Below are 16,976 nucleotides of genomic sequence, written 5' to 3' on the forward strand. Positions count from 1 at the left end.
TACTAGTTATTTTCTACAATTAACCTTAAAGTTGCCCTATTAAAATTAATACTTTATTAGGGTATTAATAGAATTAGAGTAGCCTTTCAAACTCCTTATTCACTATATGTTCTAAAAGCTTATCAATTCAATCAAAACCTTGGAAATATAGCCTAGAAGGTAGAATTGAAAGTGATTATATTTGATGTGGCTTGGAACATCATATTTTCAACTTTTGCTTAAGTTATTTTTCATATTCAAAGAATTATTACCCCTTCAATGCAGTAAATAAGTACTATTACTTAATTCTTAATACAATACATAATAATTGTGATACCCTATTTTATATCCAATTCAAGTCTATTATTAACTACGTGTTACCTATAGCATTTGCCAGTCAGCAATGTTAAATAATTTTATTAGTTCCAAAAAAGCAGAAGACATACAGAACCAATAAAGTTGTTAATAAGAGTTCGATGCTTGGGGTTAAATATAGTTTTAAAAATCCCTCAAGTATAAACAATTAAAACATATTTTATAATTTCATGTCACTTGCTGTTTTCTTCAAAACTACCTGAATTGAAACAGTTAGCAGGAGCGATCAGAAAAAAAGATATTATTATGAATAACATGAAATAAACACATCAAGATGTACTGAAAAAATGAATATATTTCTTAGATTAGTCCATCTCTTTCTTCTGTAGGCTACTACATCATACATGAATTATATCCATGGAATATTATTCATAGTTGATTTTCTTTGTCATCCTCTACTTCTGGCTGGTACATCACTAGGCCTGAAATCAAAAAGTTATAGATAATTTATTATTCATTATAAAAAAAACTTTGCAAAGTGAATTCTGAAATTGATTGTAATCTGTATAAGTTTTTATTATATTTCTTGGAAGGAACCCCCAATAATGACAAAGTAATATTATATGAGAAATTCCAATAAACCAACATTCAGTTGAATTATTATTAGCATCAATCTGTTAGTTGTGTAATTCTGAATGATTGAATAAATAAATCTCCATGCAGGAATTGGGATTAATCAGTGTGCTCCTAGGTCAAAAGAACTTGTTGGTGAACAATATATTTTTGGATACCATGAACAATATTTATTATTCTGTGGTCAGTAGGCCTACTTCTCGACCGTTTGGTTTACTTAACTCTTCCAAAATGTACTGCATAAAGTAATTTTTAGTTCTACATTTAGAGAAACAAGTTTAATGAAACAAATGGAAATAACCAATAAATTAATTGCTTAATCTGAAATGATGATTATCTACAAAATTATAAGTAGAACTAAGTGATTTGAAAATGAATACCAAACTGCAAATACATAAATCTCTCTCAGAACAATGTGGGTATTTCATCCATGAATTTAATCATAAATTTTAAAAGGTGGAATGACTGTCATTAAAAGCTATTATTCAGTGTTTTCTACCAGCACTTGCTGGGTGAATTTTTGAAGTCATCTATTAATAGTTCTAATGTATGGTCATTTATAAAGTCATCATCCACTCAAGATCAAGATGGACAGTTGAGAAGAGTGTTTTAAAAACAATTTTAACATCAAATTATTGATGTGATGTTATCACATTATTAGATAATGTTACATAAATTATTTCTTTATGGAAGGAATCCCAAATATTATGAATAACTCTATTCCCTGTAAAATGATAAGTGAATACATTGTTTTTTAAGCACTCTTCTCAACTGTCCATCTTGATCTCATGTGGTTTCACATAGTTTCAAAATATTAAGATTTCCTGTAAGCTATTAATGATTTCAAAATTTAGTCAGTTTTTCTATTATTTTAGTCACGTACCATAGTTGAATCTTACTATTTGAATATCTACCATCAAATCGATAATAAAACATTGAAGTGGATAAACCTTTTTAAAAAATGGGAAACTGTATAAAATGACATCGCCTATATAAAGTTTAAAAAATGAGTGGAATTTTATCTTACCTAACTAACTTATTCTAACTATAGGTTCCAAAGAATTGTTCCATCCTGGTCAACAAAAAAGAATTCATATGCATTTCCTTTGAGCACATTCTCTTCAATATTTTGTTTGTAAATGGTACCTGAAAAAAGAAACATAATCTTTCAGCATATTCATTTTGGAGATAATGTGAAGTTAATCATCAATGATAAGACATAGTTTGGACTTTGAATAAATAGAAGTGAACTGGGCCTCAATAAACTATTTACATTAGATATAAATACTATAAGTATATACTTACATTCATAGCACATAACAGAAAACACTTTAAAGTTTTATAATAAATTAAAACAGGTGACACACGACATAGATAGATTAAAAACACTGAAAAACTTACATTACACTCTCTGCTCGGTTGAGAAAGGGGACACAGTTCCTTAAAAATTTCCGATTATAATGTAAGTTTTTCAGTGTTTTTAATCTATCTATGTTGTGTGTCTCCTGTTTTAATTTATACTATTCACATTGATATACTGGCATCACGCAATATATCGATCAATAGAGCATGAATAAGTTTTTCAAATACATCACTATTGTAGTTTTAAATGAGTTTGGTAGCAATGGTCAACCAGAAAAATAGTACCTATTTATATTATTTTCCAATGGCAGTCTTTCAATATTCAATTACACTGACTCTGATCAAGTTATTACTAAAACAATCTATTTAATATTGTTCCAAGTGATTTTAAATTATAAATTAAGAGAAGATTAATTCATAGATAGGTACCAAAGACAAAGTAAATGTTCTAATAGTCAGGTTAGTTTTGTTATTATATTGATAAACTATGGGTTTACAATATTTTGAGGTACAACAAGGATAATGGAAGTTTAGGAGTTAGAATGTAATGAAATACTTCTAAGTCAAATTATGATGTTATTTTTAATAAATCTGTTTGTGAAAACTACTAGCTGCATTATAAAAAAATGTATTTGTGATTAGGCCAACTTACTGAAAGTGTAAAAGATTGTTAGCATGAAATGCTAAATGTTATCTTGGTGAATAATGTTTTGAATCTGATTATTTAATGTTAATCTAATCAATCAATCTTGAATGAGTTTAAATCTAATCAGTTGATTAGATTTCTCTCTTTCTTGTGATAATTCTCTACCATACACAAACTAGCTAGTCTAGGCTTTATATTATTATTAAATACTACAAATTAAACATTGAAAAAAGAAATAAATAAACTTTTGTCAACTTCTAACCTCTTGAAAAATGAAAAAGATAGCAATTTAGACCTAGAGACTAGGTTATTAAAGGCCTACTACAGTGGGCTACCTGAATAAAAATTACTAGTATTATGAATAAACATGCTAGTAGGCTACTCATAAAATTCATATCAAATAATTCTGTACGGTAGATCTAGCCTACTTTATTATGAGAAATTTAAGTGTACTTACTTGAATCCTCTATTACATCAGCAATTTCTAACCATATTCTATTTTTCAAATAGGTAATTCGTTGTGCATGTCTGGAAAGTACAAAACTTTGAACTTCGAAAATTTCACGCCTTTCTGTTGTAAATCCATTTTTTAATTTCTCTTGTAAAAATTATAAGAATAAAGAAACCAATAGAAATATTTTATACCTCAATTTTCCACTGCAATTAATTTCACAGTATAATAGTAGCAATCCGAAATCTGACAACCAATATCAAAACAAACCATCCAACAATTAAAGATTGAGGTTAAAAAGAACATGGCGTCTGATCCACAAAAAGATTATTCTGCCGGTGTCACGTGATCAGAGCAGAAAAGTGATTTGAAGCTGTCTGTTCTCGTCGACAGAATCCCGAAATTAGTTCTTTTTCGACAAAACGGTTCACGAGCAGTGATCGGTCGAAGCAAAATAGCATTGTGTGATAGGCCTTATAAAGAACGGCAAGATGAACGACAGTTCGTCTCTGATTTGAACAGTTCTTTTTTTCTGCTCAACTTTCTGCCGATGGGTGAATACTCCCATAAGAACCAATGTTAATTTAAAGTGAATTCTGTCGTCTGCCCGTTACGAAAACACACCTTTAGACAATTTAATTATCTTTCTCTAATTAACTTTTCAACTTTCTTTCCGCATTCCCCATTGGTGTGCATTGATGTTCAAAAATAAGTTTATTTCTATTTTCTGAATGATCATCACTACATTCAACATAGACGTTTCATATACGGTACCTTTCAAATTTGTCAATGTATAAGTTTATTTGGCCATCTGACTATATTAGTGGTCTGGAGCGTCATAACTTCAAACTGCGCCTGGACGTGGGTTTGAGTCATGCCAAGATAATGGTTGTTTGATCATCTCATCATCAACCTATAATAAAATTTAATGAAACTATTCGACACTTTCAATTACTTGGACTCAGTCACATTTAAGTTACTTGACATTTTAACATAATTAGATTGTTTTCTCACAGGCAATTCTATAGTAATTGAATACGACTAAGCCCGGGCCGCACTTATCATGCATGTCCGATATTTCTATGGGTGGTGAAGGGACAGATCACTACTTGACGTACATGTGTGGCATTCGCCATTCCAGTCCGTTGTCATCACTGAGACGTCGGTCCCGGCTGCCTAAAAAGCAGTCGTTAGGTCATGTCAGAGGCCCTGAAATTGATCAGTTGCGATCTGAAAACTCTGACACCAGTCCTGAGCCAGCCATCAGTCGATATTATTATTATTATCTGTCATCACCGATCATATATGATCGGATTGGAGTGGGATCGGAAAACTGCATGATAAGTGTGGCCCACGCTTAACACGTAGCCATTGTTTATCCAAAGGACATCAGCCATCTAACTGTACCTCTTTCTCTATATCAAGAGAATGTAGGAGACAGAATGGTGAAAGATAAATAGACAAAGGCTTCAAAACATTTTGACTGTTCTTTCAAGATTTTCAACGGTTTTTGTGCGATTCTGAGAGCTGAACTATGAAACTGAGCCCAACTTACAAAAATGACAGTTCCGAATACAGTTCAAAGCAACAATAGTTGGCGAAAGAAAGGGTTGTGGATGAATACACCTTAACTTAGTGTTGACTAGTTCTATGAAAAACCTGTTAACCCTTTTCACATGTTCTGTAACTGTTAACTTTTGGTGACAAAACATTTTTCACACTTCATTTTAACTTCTCATGGTTCGGAGTTCTATTGAGAATTTAGGGAGAAGAATTAGCAAAGAGTAGAAGAGTACATATTGAAAGGAACTAAATGAAATAGTCATATAGATAGTATATATCACAAAATATATAATTCTTAATTTTCAAATTCGAATAAATAATCAGTTATTAGCATCTATATTAACACAACTAGCCTACTTTTGATATTTTGTTCTATAAGTAATTTCCTTATTATCGTACTTAATGTAATTAAAATTGATACAAAAATATACTCTTCAAATTTAATTGAATGTAGTTGATAAATATTTTTGGTGGAATAGACATAATCTACAAAAAATTCATTCAAAAATAAAGAACTATAACTTTATGTAGCATATCTACGTACATTTAATTAACTTATCTGGACTTATCTACAAAATAGTTTAGATTAATAGGAACTTGAATTTATTACAACCAAGGAAATAAATACTACTTGTTCCTTATATAATAATATCATACCCTATTTACAACTATGCTAATCAGAAATCCTTGATGAAAGAAGCATGAGAAATAATATTGTAAAATTTTTTATTTGTTTCTTTCTTATCAGTCGTTTTGTTTCACTTCTCTCTCGAATAAAATCAGATCAAAATCTCAGTAATAATGATGAATGTTGATTTTTCAGAAAACGAATAGATCTTTGAAATGATAAACATCAGTATATCTAAAAGTTATTATCATGAATAAATATCAAAATATCAAATATCTAATCCTAACCTTCACTCTCTGTTAAACTGATAACAATCTTTACAATCAATCTATAGTTCGAACAATATTACAGATCATTTGAGAATCATACTAGAGTTTTAATTAATTTGGAAAAATTTGAAAGTCAATTTGCTAAAATGTTAAAATTTCCACTTCTTTGTTTTCCACCTGTATTAACTCATTCAATTCATCTTAATGAGAATCAATGCTATTTTCTCTGTTCATACATATATTAATTTGAATATAAAGAAAATAAAAATCTCAGTACCCTTTTTTTGAAATATTTTATCACAACATGTTTCGGACATTTATGCCATTTTCAAAAAAAGGGTACTGAGATTTTTATTTTCTTTATATTTATATTACAAGTAGCCCTATACAGAAAAGAGATAAATATATTAATTTGCTATACATATGGAAGATGGATCAAATATCTTTTGATTTCCGAAATTATTGTGAATTACACACTAATTTAAAAGTCAAAGTGCCGGTTGGACAAAAGCCGGTTAAGTTTTAATCGTGTTTAAACTTCCAAGACAACCCATCAAAGAAGCCCCTTTCCAGAAAAGCTCTCTCTTGTTGGTTGTCGTGAAATTAATTTCGGTTAAAATTTAACCGGCTTTTGTGCAACCGGGCTTTGAAATGATAAACATCAGTATATCTAATTATCATGATTAACGCTACGACTTTATTCAATTATCTTAATTATGATAATTATGATTTTAGATATACTGATGTTCATCATCTTAGCTACGACTTTATTCAATTATCTTAATCATGATAATTATGATTTTAGATATACTGATGTTCATCATCTTAGCTACGACTTTATTCAATTATCTTAATCATGATAATTATGATTTTAGATATACTGATGTTTATCATTTCAAAGCCCGGTTGCACAAAAGTCGTAGAATTTAGTGTTTTCCGAAAATTAATTAGAAGTCGATAACATGTGGTTTGGGACAGCTTCCGCCCAAGGATCAGACATTTTTAAGGGCGATACAGAATCATTTGTGATAACATGCTCATCATTGTCCACCAATCGCCTGACTGCCATTTCTTTGTCAATCAGTTTGAGTGGGATTTGGTGATGGGCGATCTCTTTCTTTAGTTTCATGCGTCGGTTTTGAAACCAGATTTTGATCTGCTTTTCGGTGAGGCCGAGAGCGCTCGAAATCTCGCGGCGTCGCTTGATTGACAGGTACTTGTTGAAATGAAACTCTTTCTCGAGCTCCAGAGTCTGCGACCGCGAGTAGGTTTGCCGCATTCTCTTGCCTAATCCACTTGGCGGTTCTGGAACAGAATGCGAAAGTGTTCAAACCAAAATAAGCAACTAGATTAAATCATTTGCGAAAGAGAGAGAGAGAGAGAGAGAGAGAGAGAGAGAGAGAGAGAGAGTGTGTCTGAGAGATCAATTGATTTGCTGCCTTTATTTAAAACCTAGGAGGGTGAAGTTAGGGCGCAGCCGGTCCTCTCTTACACTTAATCCTCGAAGAGAGAGAGAGAGGGTGAGAGAGAGAGAGAGATTGATTGATTGTATTATTTTTCTCCTGGCAGGGTTGAAACCATTTGGTTCCCTCTACCATCCAACCAGGCTAACACAATTACAAAGCATCAATATAAGTAGTCTACTTCTAAAACAACAACATTAAAATAAAAAGGAAAATTATCATAACAAAAGCAATTATTCAAAATATTTTTTTTCAAGTGTTCTAAGCGAAAGTTCATAATTTCATGAAAGTAAGAAAGAATTCATATTGTCTTCACTTCGTTTGTAAAAATAATTTTGAGGAGTAAGAAAATTAAACTGTTCATTTGATAACTAAGAAAAGAAAAAAACAAAGAGAGAGAGAGAGAGAGAGAGAGAGAATGAGAGACTTGAATTGAATAATTGTCTCTTTTACCTTTTATAATAGATTAGATTAGAGTTATTTATTCAAGTATGTTAATTTAAAAAATGTTGTTTAAACCAAAATAAGCAGGTAGATTATAGGATATAAAAAAAAGAGACAGATAGACTCTATTATTAAATTGTAACTAGGCTTGTCGCCTATGAGAGAGATTGATTGAATACTTTATTTATGTAGATTACAATATATACTGGCTTATACATTTATATACAATAGCTTACAATACAGCAAAATTATAGATGAATTTACATAATATAGACTAAGGAAATAATTATTGAACTGTATATGATATGAAAAAGCAATTTGTAATATAATAACTATAGATAATAATTAAATTGTTATGCATCTACATAAATTGGCGGAGCTTTGGACATATCAATGTCCATTCTTCGGAAAGAATATTAAAAATATCCTCCCCACTAACTCTCTACCAAAACGTTAATTTAATTAATTAAGCTAAGGATTTATTTATTAATGGAAATTTTGTAAAAGTTTTAATTAATATAAATATTTAAGAGAAAAAAAAAACAGAAAATTGATAGAGTAAAATAATTATATAGGTAGATAAGATCAAATTATTGATTAATAAAATGAAGTAGGCTGAAAGTAGTAAGGGTAATCAGCCTTCAGTAATATACAGCAGTATGCAGTGGATGATTAAAAAACATGAGTTTATATTATATATATATACACACAATTCATTCTATAACAGGTTTAAAGGTTTGTATTTGTTGGATGGGTGGGGGATGGTTGTCATGTGATCGTTCTAGGGCCGGACAGTTTCAGTCATTTGTTCCAAAAGATGTTTTTTTAAAGTCAGGATGAAGCTCGCTCGGCTCTCGATGGACCTGATAGAAACAGGAAGTGCATTCCATGCACGACAGGCACTGACTACAGAGAGAGAGAGAGAGAGAGAGAGAGAGAGAGAGAGAGAGAGAGAGAGAGAGAGAGAGAGAGAGAGAGAGAGAGAGAGAGAGAGAGAGCGACAGAGAGAGAGTGAGAGAGAGTGAGATTAGATAAGATTTCTTTATGTATCTATATATATAAAAACGAAATGGCACTCACTCACTGACTGACTGACTCACTCACTCACTCACTCGCAGAACTAAAAATCTACCGGACCAAAAACGTTCAAATTTGGTAGGTATGTTCAGTTGGCCCTTTAGAGGCGCACTAGGAAATCTTTTGGCAATATTTTAACTCTAGGGGTGGTTTTTAAGGGTTTAAAGTTCGTGTTTTAGCATGTATATTCTTCTTATTCTCTTAATTATAATTGAAAAATGTCCATACCATATGTTAATATAGAACTATAATCTAGAGAGTACCTCTTCGAAACAGTTGTTAACTGGTAACTAAATTAATAATTTTGCCAGGTTGGCATTAAGTTGAGTTGACTTTGTTAGAGTGGCACCAAGTTGAAGATTAAAATGCATTTATCGCGGAAAATTGATTGGGCACTGCTACTTCAATCAGAGCTATTCCTGGGAATATTATATTACTCGCCGTCAGGCTTGCTTCGCTCGCCATATCCGTTTAGCCTGGACCCCCGACTGTATCGTCCTAACATATGATAAAAATGCTCAAATGGAAAATGCAGGCGTGCGAAGTGAGCCTGCTGATCTCATTCTTGGACGATCCCAGTCGGGGGTCCAGGGGGCGGAGCCCCCTGGCTAGACGGATAAGGCGAGCGAAGCGAGCCTGACGGCTAGTGTTACAATATTTACTGGCTTATACACTAATTTACATTAAATGACGGTGATACTAATTATTCAACAAATTATACAAACTATAGATAATTATAATTAATCAAAGATAATAAAGATTTGAATGCAATTAGAATAACGAAAATATAAAATTGTAATGTAACTTCATAAATTGGCGGTGTTTCAACAAATAATTGTCGATTCTTTAAGAAGGGAGAGAGAGAGATTGATTGATTATTCGCCTTTATTAGGGCGGAGTTGAGACTTCTGGTCCTCTCTGCCACACAACCCTTGAAGATTGATTGAGTACTTTATTTATGTAGATTACAATATATACTGGTTTATACACTTATATACAATAGCTTACAATACAGCAAAATTATAGATGAATTTAAATAATATAGACTAAGAAAATAATTATTGAGCTGTATATGATATGAAAAAGTAATTTGTAATATAATAACTATAGATATTATATTGTTATGCATCTACATAAATTGGCGGAGCTTTGGACATATCAATGTCCATTCTTCGGAAAGAATATTAAAAATATCCTCCCCACTAACTCTCTACCAAAGTAGAGAGAGAGAGTGAGAGAGTCTGAGAGATTGATTGATTTGCTGCCTCTATTTAAAACCTCGGAGGGTGAAGTTAAGGCTCTCTCACACTTAATCCTCGAAAAGAGAGAGAAAGTGAGAGAGAATTGAATTGAATAATTGCCTCTTTTACCTTTTGTAATCGATTAGATTAGATTAGAGTAATTTGTTCATGTATGTTAAAAAATATTGTTTAAACCAAAATAAGCAGGTAGATTATAGGATATAAGAGACACATAGATTAACTTTATTATTAAATTGTAACTAGGCTTGTCGCCTATGGAGAGAGATTAGATTAGATTACATTAGGTTTCTTTATTTATGTATGGTACAATATTTACTGACTTATACACTAATTTACATTAGATGACGATAATGCTAGTTATTCAACGAATTTTACAAAGTATAAATAATTAATCAATGAGAATAAAGATTGAATGCAATTAGAATAACGATAATATAATAATGTGATGTAACTTCATAAATTGGTGGTGTTTCAACAAATAATTGTCGATTCTCTATATCCTTCCCACGACCGGGAGAGAGAGAGAGTGTGAGAGAGATTGATTGATTGATTGATTGATTTGAGAGAGAGAGTGTGAGAGAGTGATTGTGGAAGGGCGGAGGGAGAAAGAAAGATGGATACATAATGCTGTTATTTTACACTTTTATCATTACAAATGATGTGGGCGAAAGAGAGAGAGTGTGAGTGAGACAGATGTTTGTAAATATCCAATAATAAAGTAAGATATTTGACCAAAGTAAAAATAATAATTATGGATGATCTCCTTTCAATGACAGAAAAATTTCCTTATTCTCACACAAATTGGCTACATAGCAAGGCTGACAATGTGAATCACTTGTATTCTTCTCTCATTTACGTGAGTTGCCAGATCAGATGCTCTATTAATTGTCAGCTATATTCATCAACAAAAGGGCTCATAGTAATTCAACCAAGTAGAATAGGAGAATTCTCAAAAAGTTATGGAAGATTTCCTTTCATTTTTTTAACCTGTTTTAGAAAAGAATATTATGATCACCCCGACACATATTATTATAGTGGGGTATCATAATTGGAGCTAAGTTTAGTATTAGCAATTTTGTATGTATAATATAACAATTATGTATATGTTTTGTCAATAAACTCCTCTGGTTGCAATTCATTTCCAATCAGAGAAATTATTATTATTATTTATCAGGATCAGGATAGTTCATATCCAACAACCGAAATGAGAAAGTGTATCCCTCATTATTTATTATGATAGAAAACTATGAATATGATGAAATATTATAAACACATTATTCTATTGATGGAACAACGTTTTCGTCGCTGAACTGTTTTAAATTTCTTGGGAAGGAAATGAATTTATAGGTTTTGAACACCATCTCGTTATCAATTAATTGGCCGAGCGAAGTGAGGTCTAAGATTCAAGTCGACGGTTTGGCATTTTTCTTAAAGTTTGAATGTTTAAATGTTTATATGTTCATATATTTTTATGTTGCGCATTCACGGTGAAACGCGGTAATAGATTTTCATGAAATTTGACAGGTATGTTCCTTTTTAAATTGCGCGTCGACTTAAATACAAGGTTTTTGGAAATTTTTCATTTCAAGGATAATATAAAAGGAAAAAGGAGCCTCCTTTATTCGCCAATATTACCGTAAAAATCAGAGTATATAATTATTCATCATAAATCAGCTGTCTAGTGGACTATGATACTACCCGTTCAAAAACATGGAACATCTTGAACATTTATCTTTCCATCAACGTTAGTAGACAGTTGACTATAATACTACCTGTTCAAAAACATCGAACATCTTGAAAATTGTATCTTCCCATCAACGTTGTAGACAGTATTGCAGCCAGACCTGATAACAGCGCTTACACTCACATTCCGGGACGACACGTCACGGTACGATAAAACAGAAAGCTCTATATTTATTTAGGATTTTTTCTAGACATTTTAAATTGATAAATTATTTATTAATTTTTGAGAAAACATAACAACAGGTCAATGTAACTTACTGAGCGCGAGGTCTACTGTTCACAGAACTACTAGTTTATTGGGATGAGAATAAACAACAAATCATCTCGAATAACCCTGAAATTAACTTTGAAAAATTTGAATCCAAAGAGAAACTATTATGTGAAACTTTCTGTGTAGTTGAGAAGTTGATATTGTGGTAATTATTCATATTGAATGAAAAATGTTTATCAGAGATTGACAATGGTGTAATAACCGAAAACGGTCTTTCTAATATTATCAATAAATCAGTGGTTTTTTGACAATTTCTTAGTCTTTTTCATTCAATATTATGTGAAAATCATGCATCTGAATAAATCAGGATAGGTTATCAAAAATCTGAAGTATTTTAGTGGAAATGAATAGATTCATGAAAACATGATTGAGACAGCGAAGCATTTCTTTCAAACAAAATTTCTTTCTTGGAAAATGAAACCGTATAGTTTGCACTGGAACAAGACGAGTCCCGCTTTGTAAGCAAAGTGAGAACTTCAACTAACCGTGACAATACGACTTCTTCAATACATTCACAAATGACCTTGAACGAAGGGTCTATTCTGAATAGAATCCTTGACCCTTGGACGAAGAAAGCCAGTCAGTGTTGGAGAGAAAGAAGTGCCAATGCACAAGTGAACTGGCGTCCACAGAAAAAACTTCACTCTCTTTGTCATGTCTTGGGTCTTTCACGTTGTGAGAAAGCTATGCTACGTGTCTAGGAGAAAGACGAGGGGATCGAGAATAGATCCCTGTTGCATGCCGTTCCTCAATTATGCGGTGATGTAGCCAAGGCGTTTGATCATCTCCATTCAATAGAACATGTGTGCATTTCTTGGAAGGTTTTCACACCTTGCAGGATTGATTTCTTCGAGGAATCAATTTCAGCATGCTTTTTCCCATATGAGAGTGATGCTACTATGATAAATAACAGCTATATGTGATTCTAGATGGCGTATCATTTGAAATTTGGAGTCAATATAGAATTTTCTATTCATATAATTAATTTGAGACTGTGACTTAATGTAATAATATATAATAATAATACTGGGGGTGATGCCCACTTTTAAGGCTGTTTGGTACACCTTTTTATTTTTATTTAAATTGGATAATCATTTTAAATATAATTAATTGTTAAGATCATTAAAAGAGTGAGTGGCAACTAAAATTTTTAAGTGGTCTAATAAGCGAGTTATGGATTGTTGAAAATGCTAACTCCGTTTTCTTTCAAGATCATAATCGGTTTCGAATTTTCCATTGGAGTTTTTTTTTAAAATACATTCAGTATATCATTGGCTTTGCTCTAATATTTCGCGATTTATGCCAAAATAAACAAGTTATCGAATTTACAAAAAATGTGCCTTTTTTATCTATGGACGATATGGGGAATAAAATTAATGTTTTAGTTTGGAAAGATACATTTTTGAATTTTCAAGAGAAGTTCTAATAATATAGTGGAAACCGTTTATGATCTGGAAATAAAACGAAATCTGAAAAGTTAGCACTTCAATAACCCATAACTCTCTTAAAAATTTCAGTTGCCACTTTTTCTCACTCTTATAATGATCTTAACAATTATATTGAAAAAGATTATCCAATTTAAATAATAAAAAAGTGTACTGAACAGCCATAAGCTCATAGGCATGTGCGTGGGTAATGAGTGAGAGGGATGATGATGAGAGATGACGACTACTTTCTTGGTAGTCGGGACCGACAGGTTATCGTCTCCTCCGAAAAACGGGGTAGCCGTATCTATGTGATTGTGCTGTGGTCAAAAACGTTTGTCCCGGTCGAGAATTGAACTCGGGTACTCTTGATTATTAGGCCGGTGCGTTATCACATACACAAACGAGCCACCCTTTCAATATCCAGACTAGAGATTTGAGGACATGCCTGTTCATATTTTAAAATAAATTATTATCAAGTAGTGGATTCCATTGACTTCAAGAGGCGTTCAAAGTAATCGATATGTCTACAAACTTTCACGTTCACAAAAATAATGTTCATTCAAATGTTGATATGGATTTACTTTTTCCTGACTCTAGTTATATGTAAACAATTATTGAGTTTTGGAGTATATCAATGAAATATCCAGTTTTTAAACTCTATTGAGCTTATTGAGAAATGGTTGTTAGGATTGATAACATCGCTTCTTCATAGGATTAATAAGGAATGATGAGGATTAAATTAAATAATAAATCACTTTTGAACAACTAATTACGAAATAGCAGTCAGGTATTTTCTAAATAAAAGCTATTAGCTTCTACTCACATTAGTGGAGCGCTTTAGATCACTAGGCCCTTCATCATCACTGATTTTGAAGGGACTAGTGTATAAAATACCGAACGGCCGTGTCGTAATTAGTTGTTCAAAAGTGATTATTTAACAAGCAGTTCGTAATGGAATCAAACATTGAAGAGTAAATAATAAATTACCTAATAAATTACTAATCAAGAATGTATTATGCATCTTATTAGGATAGCAACTCCTATTTGTATGAGTACTTCATCAAGAACAAATAATAAAACTATTTTATATGTTTGGATGGGATGAATAACTAACCTTTGAAAATAGAAGTCATCCACGGATAGATTTGGATCTGATCACTCTCGTTCTGGTCCGGCGGTGATTCGCACAGCGGCTGATTCACAGTTGGACTTGTGAGGTTTTCCACCAGATCCGGCAACCCGTTGTTGTTAGTTTCAGCAGTGAAGGCGGCCTGATAGTGACATGGACTTGATTGCCCTCGTTGGATGGGGTAGCAGGTCAGTGAAGAGTTGTCTGAGGCTGCGAGGACATTATCTCCGGAATCTTGACTAGATTGGTTGCGGTAGATGTTGTTGGTTTGAGGTTGGTGGTGATATGCAAAGTTCGTAGGTGTCTGTGAGTTGTCAACATATTGTTTTTTGTAGTCCAAGGGATGGGATGGTTCATGATTCATAAACAGATTGTCCGTGTTTGGATCATCATAAACTTTATGCTGATTACTCATAGATTTCCCCGCACTGAAGTAATCTCCCTGATGCCTCTGTACAAACTGATTTCCAAACTCTTTTTTGTTTGGGCCTATTACATCCCCCACCATAGAGTCTCCAGAATTTTGCATACTGTACTTTCTTTTCACCTCTAAATCAATAGGAAAATTTTCAATCTGATGGTTTGGTTTCATGGGATATGTTGGTTGTTGGTAACTTTCTTGATTGTACTTGTTAGGTGCTGATTGACTTTGACCTTGATTGAAAGATGAGTAATATTGATTGAACAGCTGATTGTAAGGATGATTGTTCCAGTATGAATCCATGGATTGATAGGAGAAGTCAGGTGTCATTTGATTATTTACAGCTGTGTTGTAATATCCTGCTGAGCTTGTCATTGTTGATTGTTAATTTGAGAAAACTTGAATATATTATATCACTCAAAGATGTGAACAATGGTAATAGTGAGATCAGACTCTTATCATTCACTTTCACTTTCCTCGAAGAATTTTCCTGACAAAACACCTCATAATGTTCATAAGCTATAAAAATTGAGCTAAAAATGAGCTATAAATTCATTTTTTTATACGGATTCAAATTAGATCGATAACAGAGCTACATTACAACACGTGATAAGACAATTGGAAGTAAGATTGCACGTGGCTTTTGCTGATATTATTGACTCAAATTGCAGTCTCTTGAAAAAGTGATTCAACCTCACTCATGCACAATGTCAATAGACATCTCTCAAGATTGATGATATATCAATAAATCTATTTAGTTATCGTACCCTCTTAACCCTAGAGTCTTTAGAAGAGCCTGAATGGAATGGTAGCTTGCTAAGTTTAAAACTATAGTATCAGCAAAAAGTGTTAATATTGTAGGTTAAATAACATTATCAAACTTACAATAAAAATATAGCTAGAACTAATCGAATATGAGCAAAACGACTCCTTTGTCAATTGTTTGATATGTCAATCGAAGATGCTTTACGTCACGTCACTATGTCACTCATCTTGTCAATTACGATAAAGGTTTTATAATTATCTTGAATCAAGCCTTGAAACACTGGTCACTAGGGCGACACCTTCAAAACAGCTGCAACAACATCGGTGAAACTCATCTGTCAGTTGTATACAAGGATGATCACTCAATCACAAATACTTCTAGTACTCTGGTAATCACTTTGACACTATTTTCACGCACTTGTAACGATAATTACACTTTTCCAACACTAAAACAACAAGCGAAACACCACTGTTAGTTAACCGTTGTGTGTTTAAAGCGTCTAACTGTGTCCTGTGTGTGAGTAGAACGTGTTGTTCTGTTCATCGATAGTGCGACGATATAGTCAACCCCCACTTTTGAGGTCCACACCCTCAGTCTCGACACAAATGTCGATCTTTTGACTGAAATCGTGTCATTGTGCCCCCTGCAAAGGGTAGATAAGCGGGAGGGAGAGGTGCGGAGAGAGAAAGCATTCATACGCGGCTTTCAGCTGACCTGGTGATTGTCTCCCCTTGGCTGCGAGGGGGTGGGGGTGGTTTCGCATTGTCCATCTGTCCACCCTCCTTCTCCCACAACACGCTCTCTCTCGCTCATCTGCCAACCCTCTAAAACTTCCCTCGATCTCTCCCACTGTTCAAGTCCCCAACCAATACAATAATTCATAAACTTATATATTATAATCTAAGCTCGCAACAACCCTGACACACTTCCATAACCCGAAGCAACACTCTAATCGATTACACTAGTAACCCGATAGTGTAAACTGTACGACTTGAGTGTGAAATTTACACCCATTGAAATTCTTTTCACTCGCCTACAGAAGTAAACAGAAGGGTGAAACGGATATCAATTGTTATTGAACTCGACCTAACAGGGCAATGAATAATAATATATTAAACTGTATGTAT

General features: G+C 32.9%; 1 protein-coding gene and 1 long non-coding RNA gene across 2 annotated transcripts; both read right to left on the bottom strand.

Moving 5' to 3' along the window:
- Positions 1–717: 717 nt before the first annotated feature.
- LOC120352616 lies at positions 718–3,460 on the bottom strand. Its single transcript, XR_005571969.1, has 3 exons — positions 3,393–3,460; positions 1,955–2,073; positions 718–776 (listed from the first exon to the last, which is right to left on the bottom strand). It is a non-coding gene; the product is annotated as an uncharacterized LOC120352616 (long non-coding RNA).
- Positions 3,461–6,765: 3,305 nt separating this feature from the next.
- On the bottom strand, positions 6,766–15,748 carry LOC111044103 (homeobox protein HB1-like). Its single transcript, XM_022329171.2, has 2 exons — positions 14,648–15,748; positions 6,766–7,151 (listed from the first exon to the last, which is right to left on the bottom strand). Exons 1-2 carry the CDS (start codon positions 15,456–15,458, stop codon positions 6,790–6,792), a joined length of 1,173 nt encoding a protein of 390 aa, XP_022184863.2. The 5' UTR covers positions 15,459–15,748; the 3' UTR covers positions 6,766–6,789.
- Positions 15,749–16,976: the final 1,228 nt, after the last annotated feature.

Source organism: Nilaparvata lugens, chromosome 8, assembly GCF_014356525.2.
Source record: "Nilaparvata lugens isolate BPH chromosome 8, ASM1435652v1, whole genome shotgun sequence".
NCBI lineage: Eukaryota > Metazoa > Arthropoda > Insecta > Hemiptera > Delphacidae > Nilaparvata > Nilaparvata lugens.

Bases quoted from the DNA above. Each gene is read 5' to 3' on its own strand.
- LOC111044103 (XM_022329171.2), bottom strand. From the start codon at position 15,458: ATGACAAGCTCAGCAGGATATTACAACACAGCTGTAAATAATCAAATG. The intron at 7,152-14,647 runs GTTAGTTATTCA...ATTCTGTTCCAG, and splicing joins GATGACTTCTATTTTCAAAG to AACCGCCAAGTGGATTAGGC.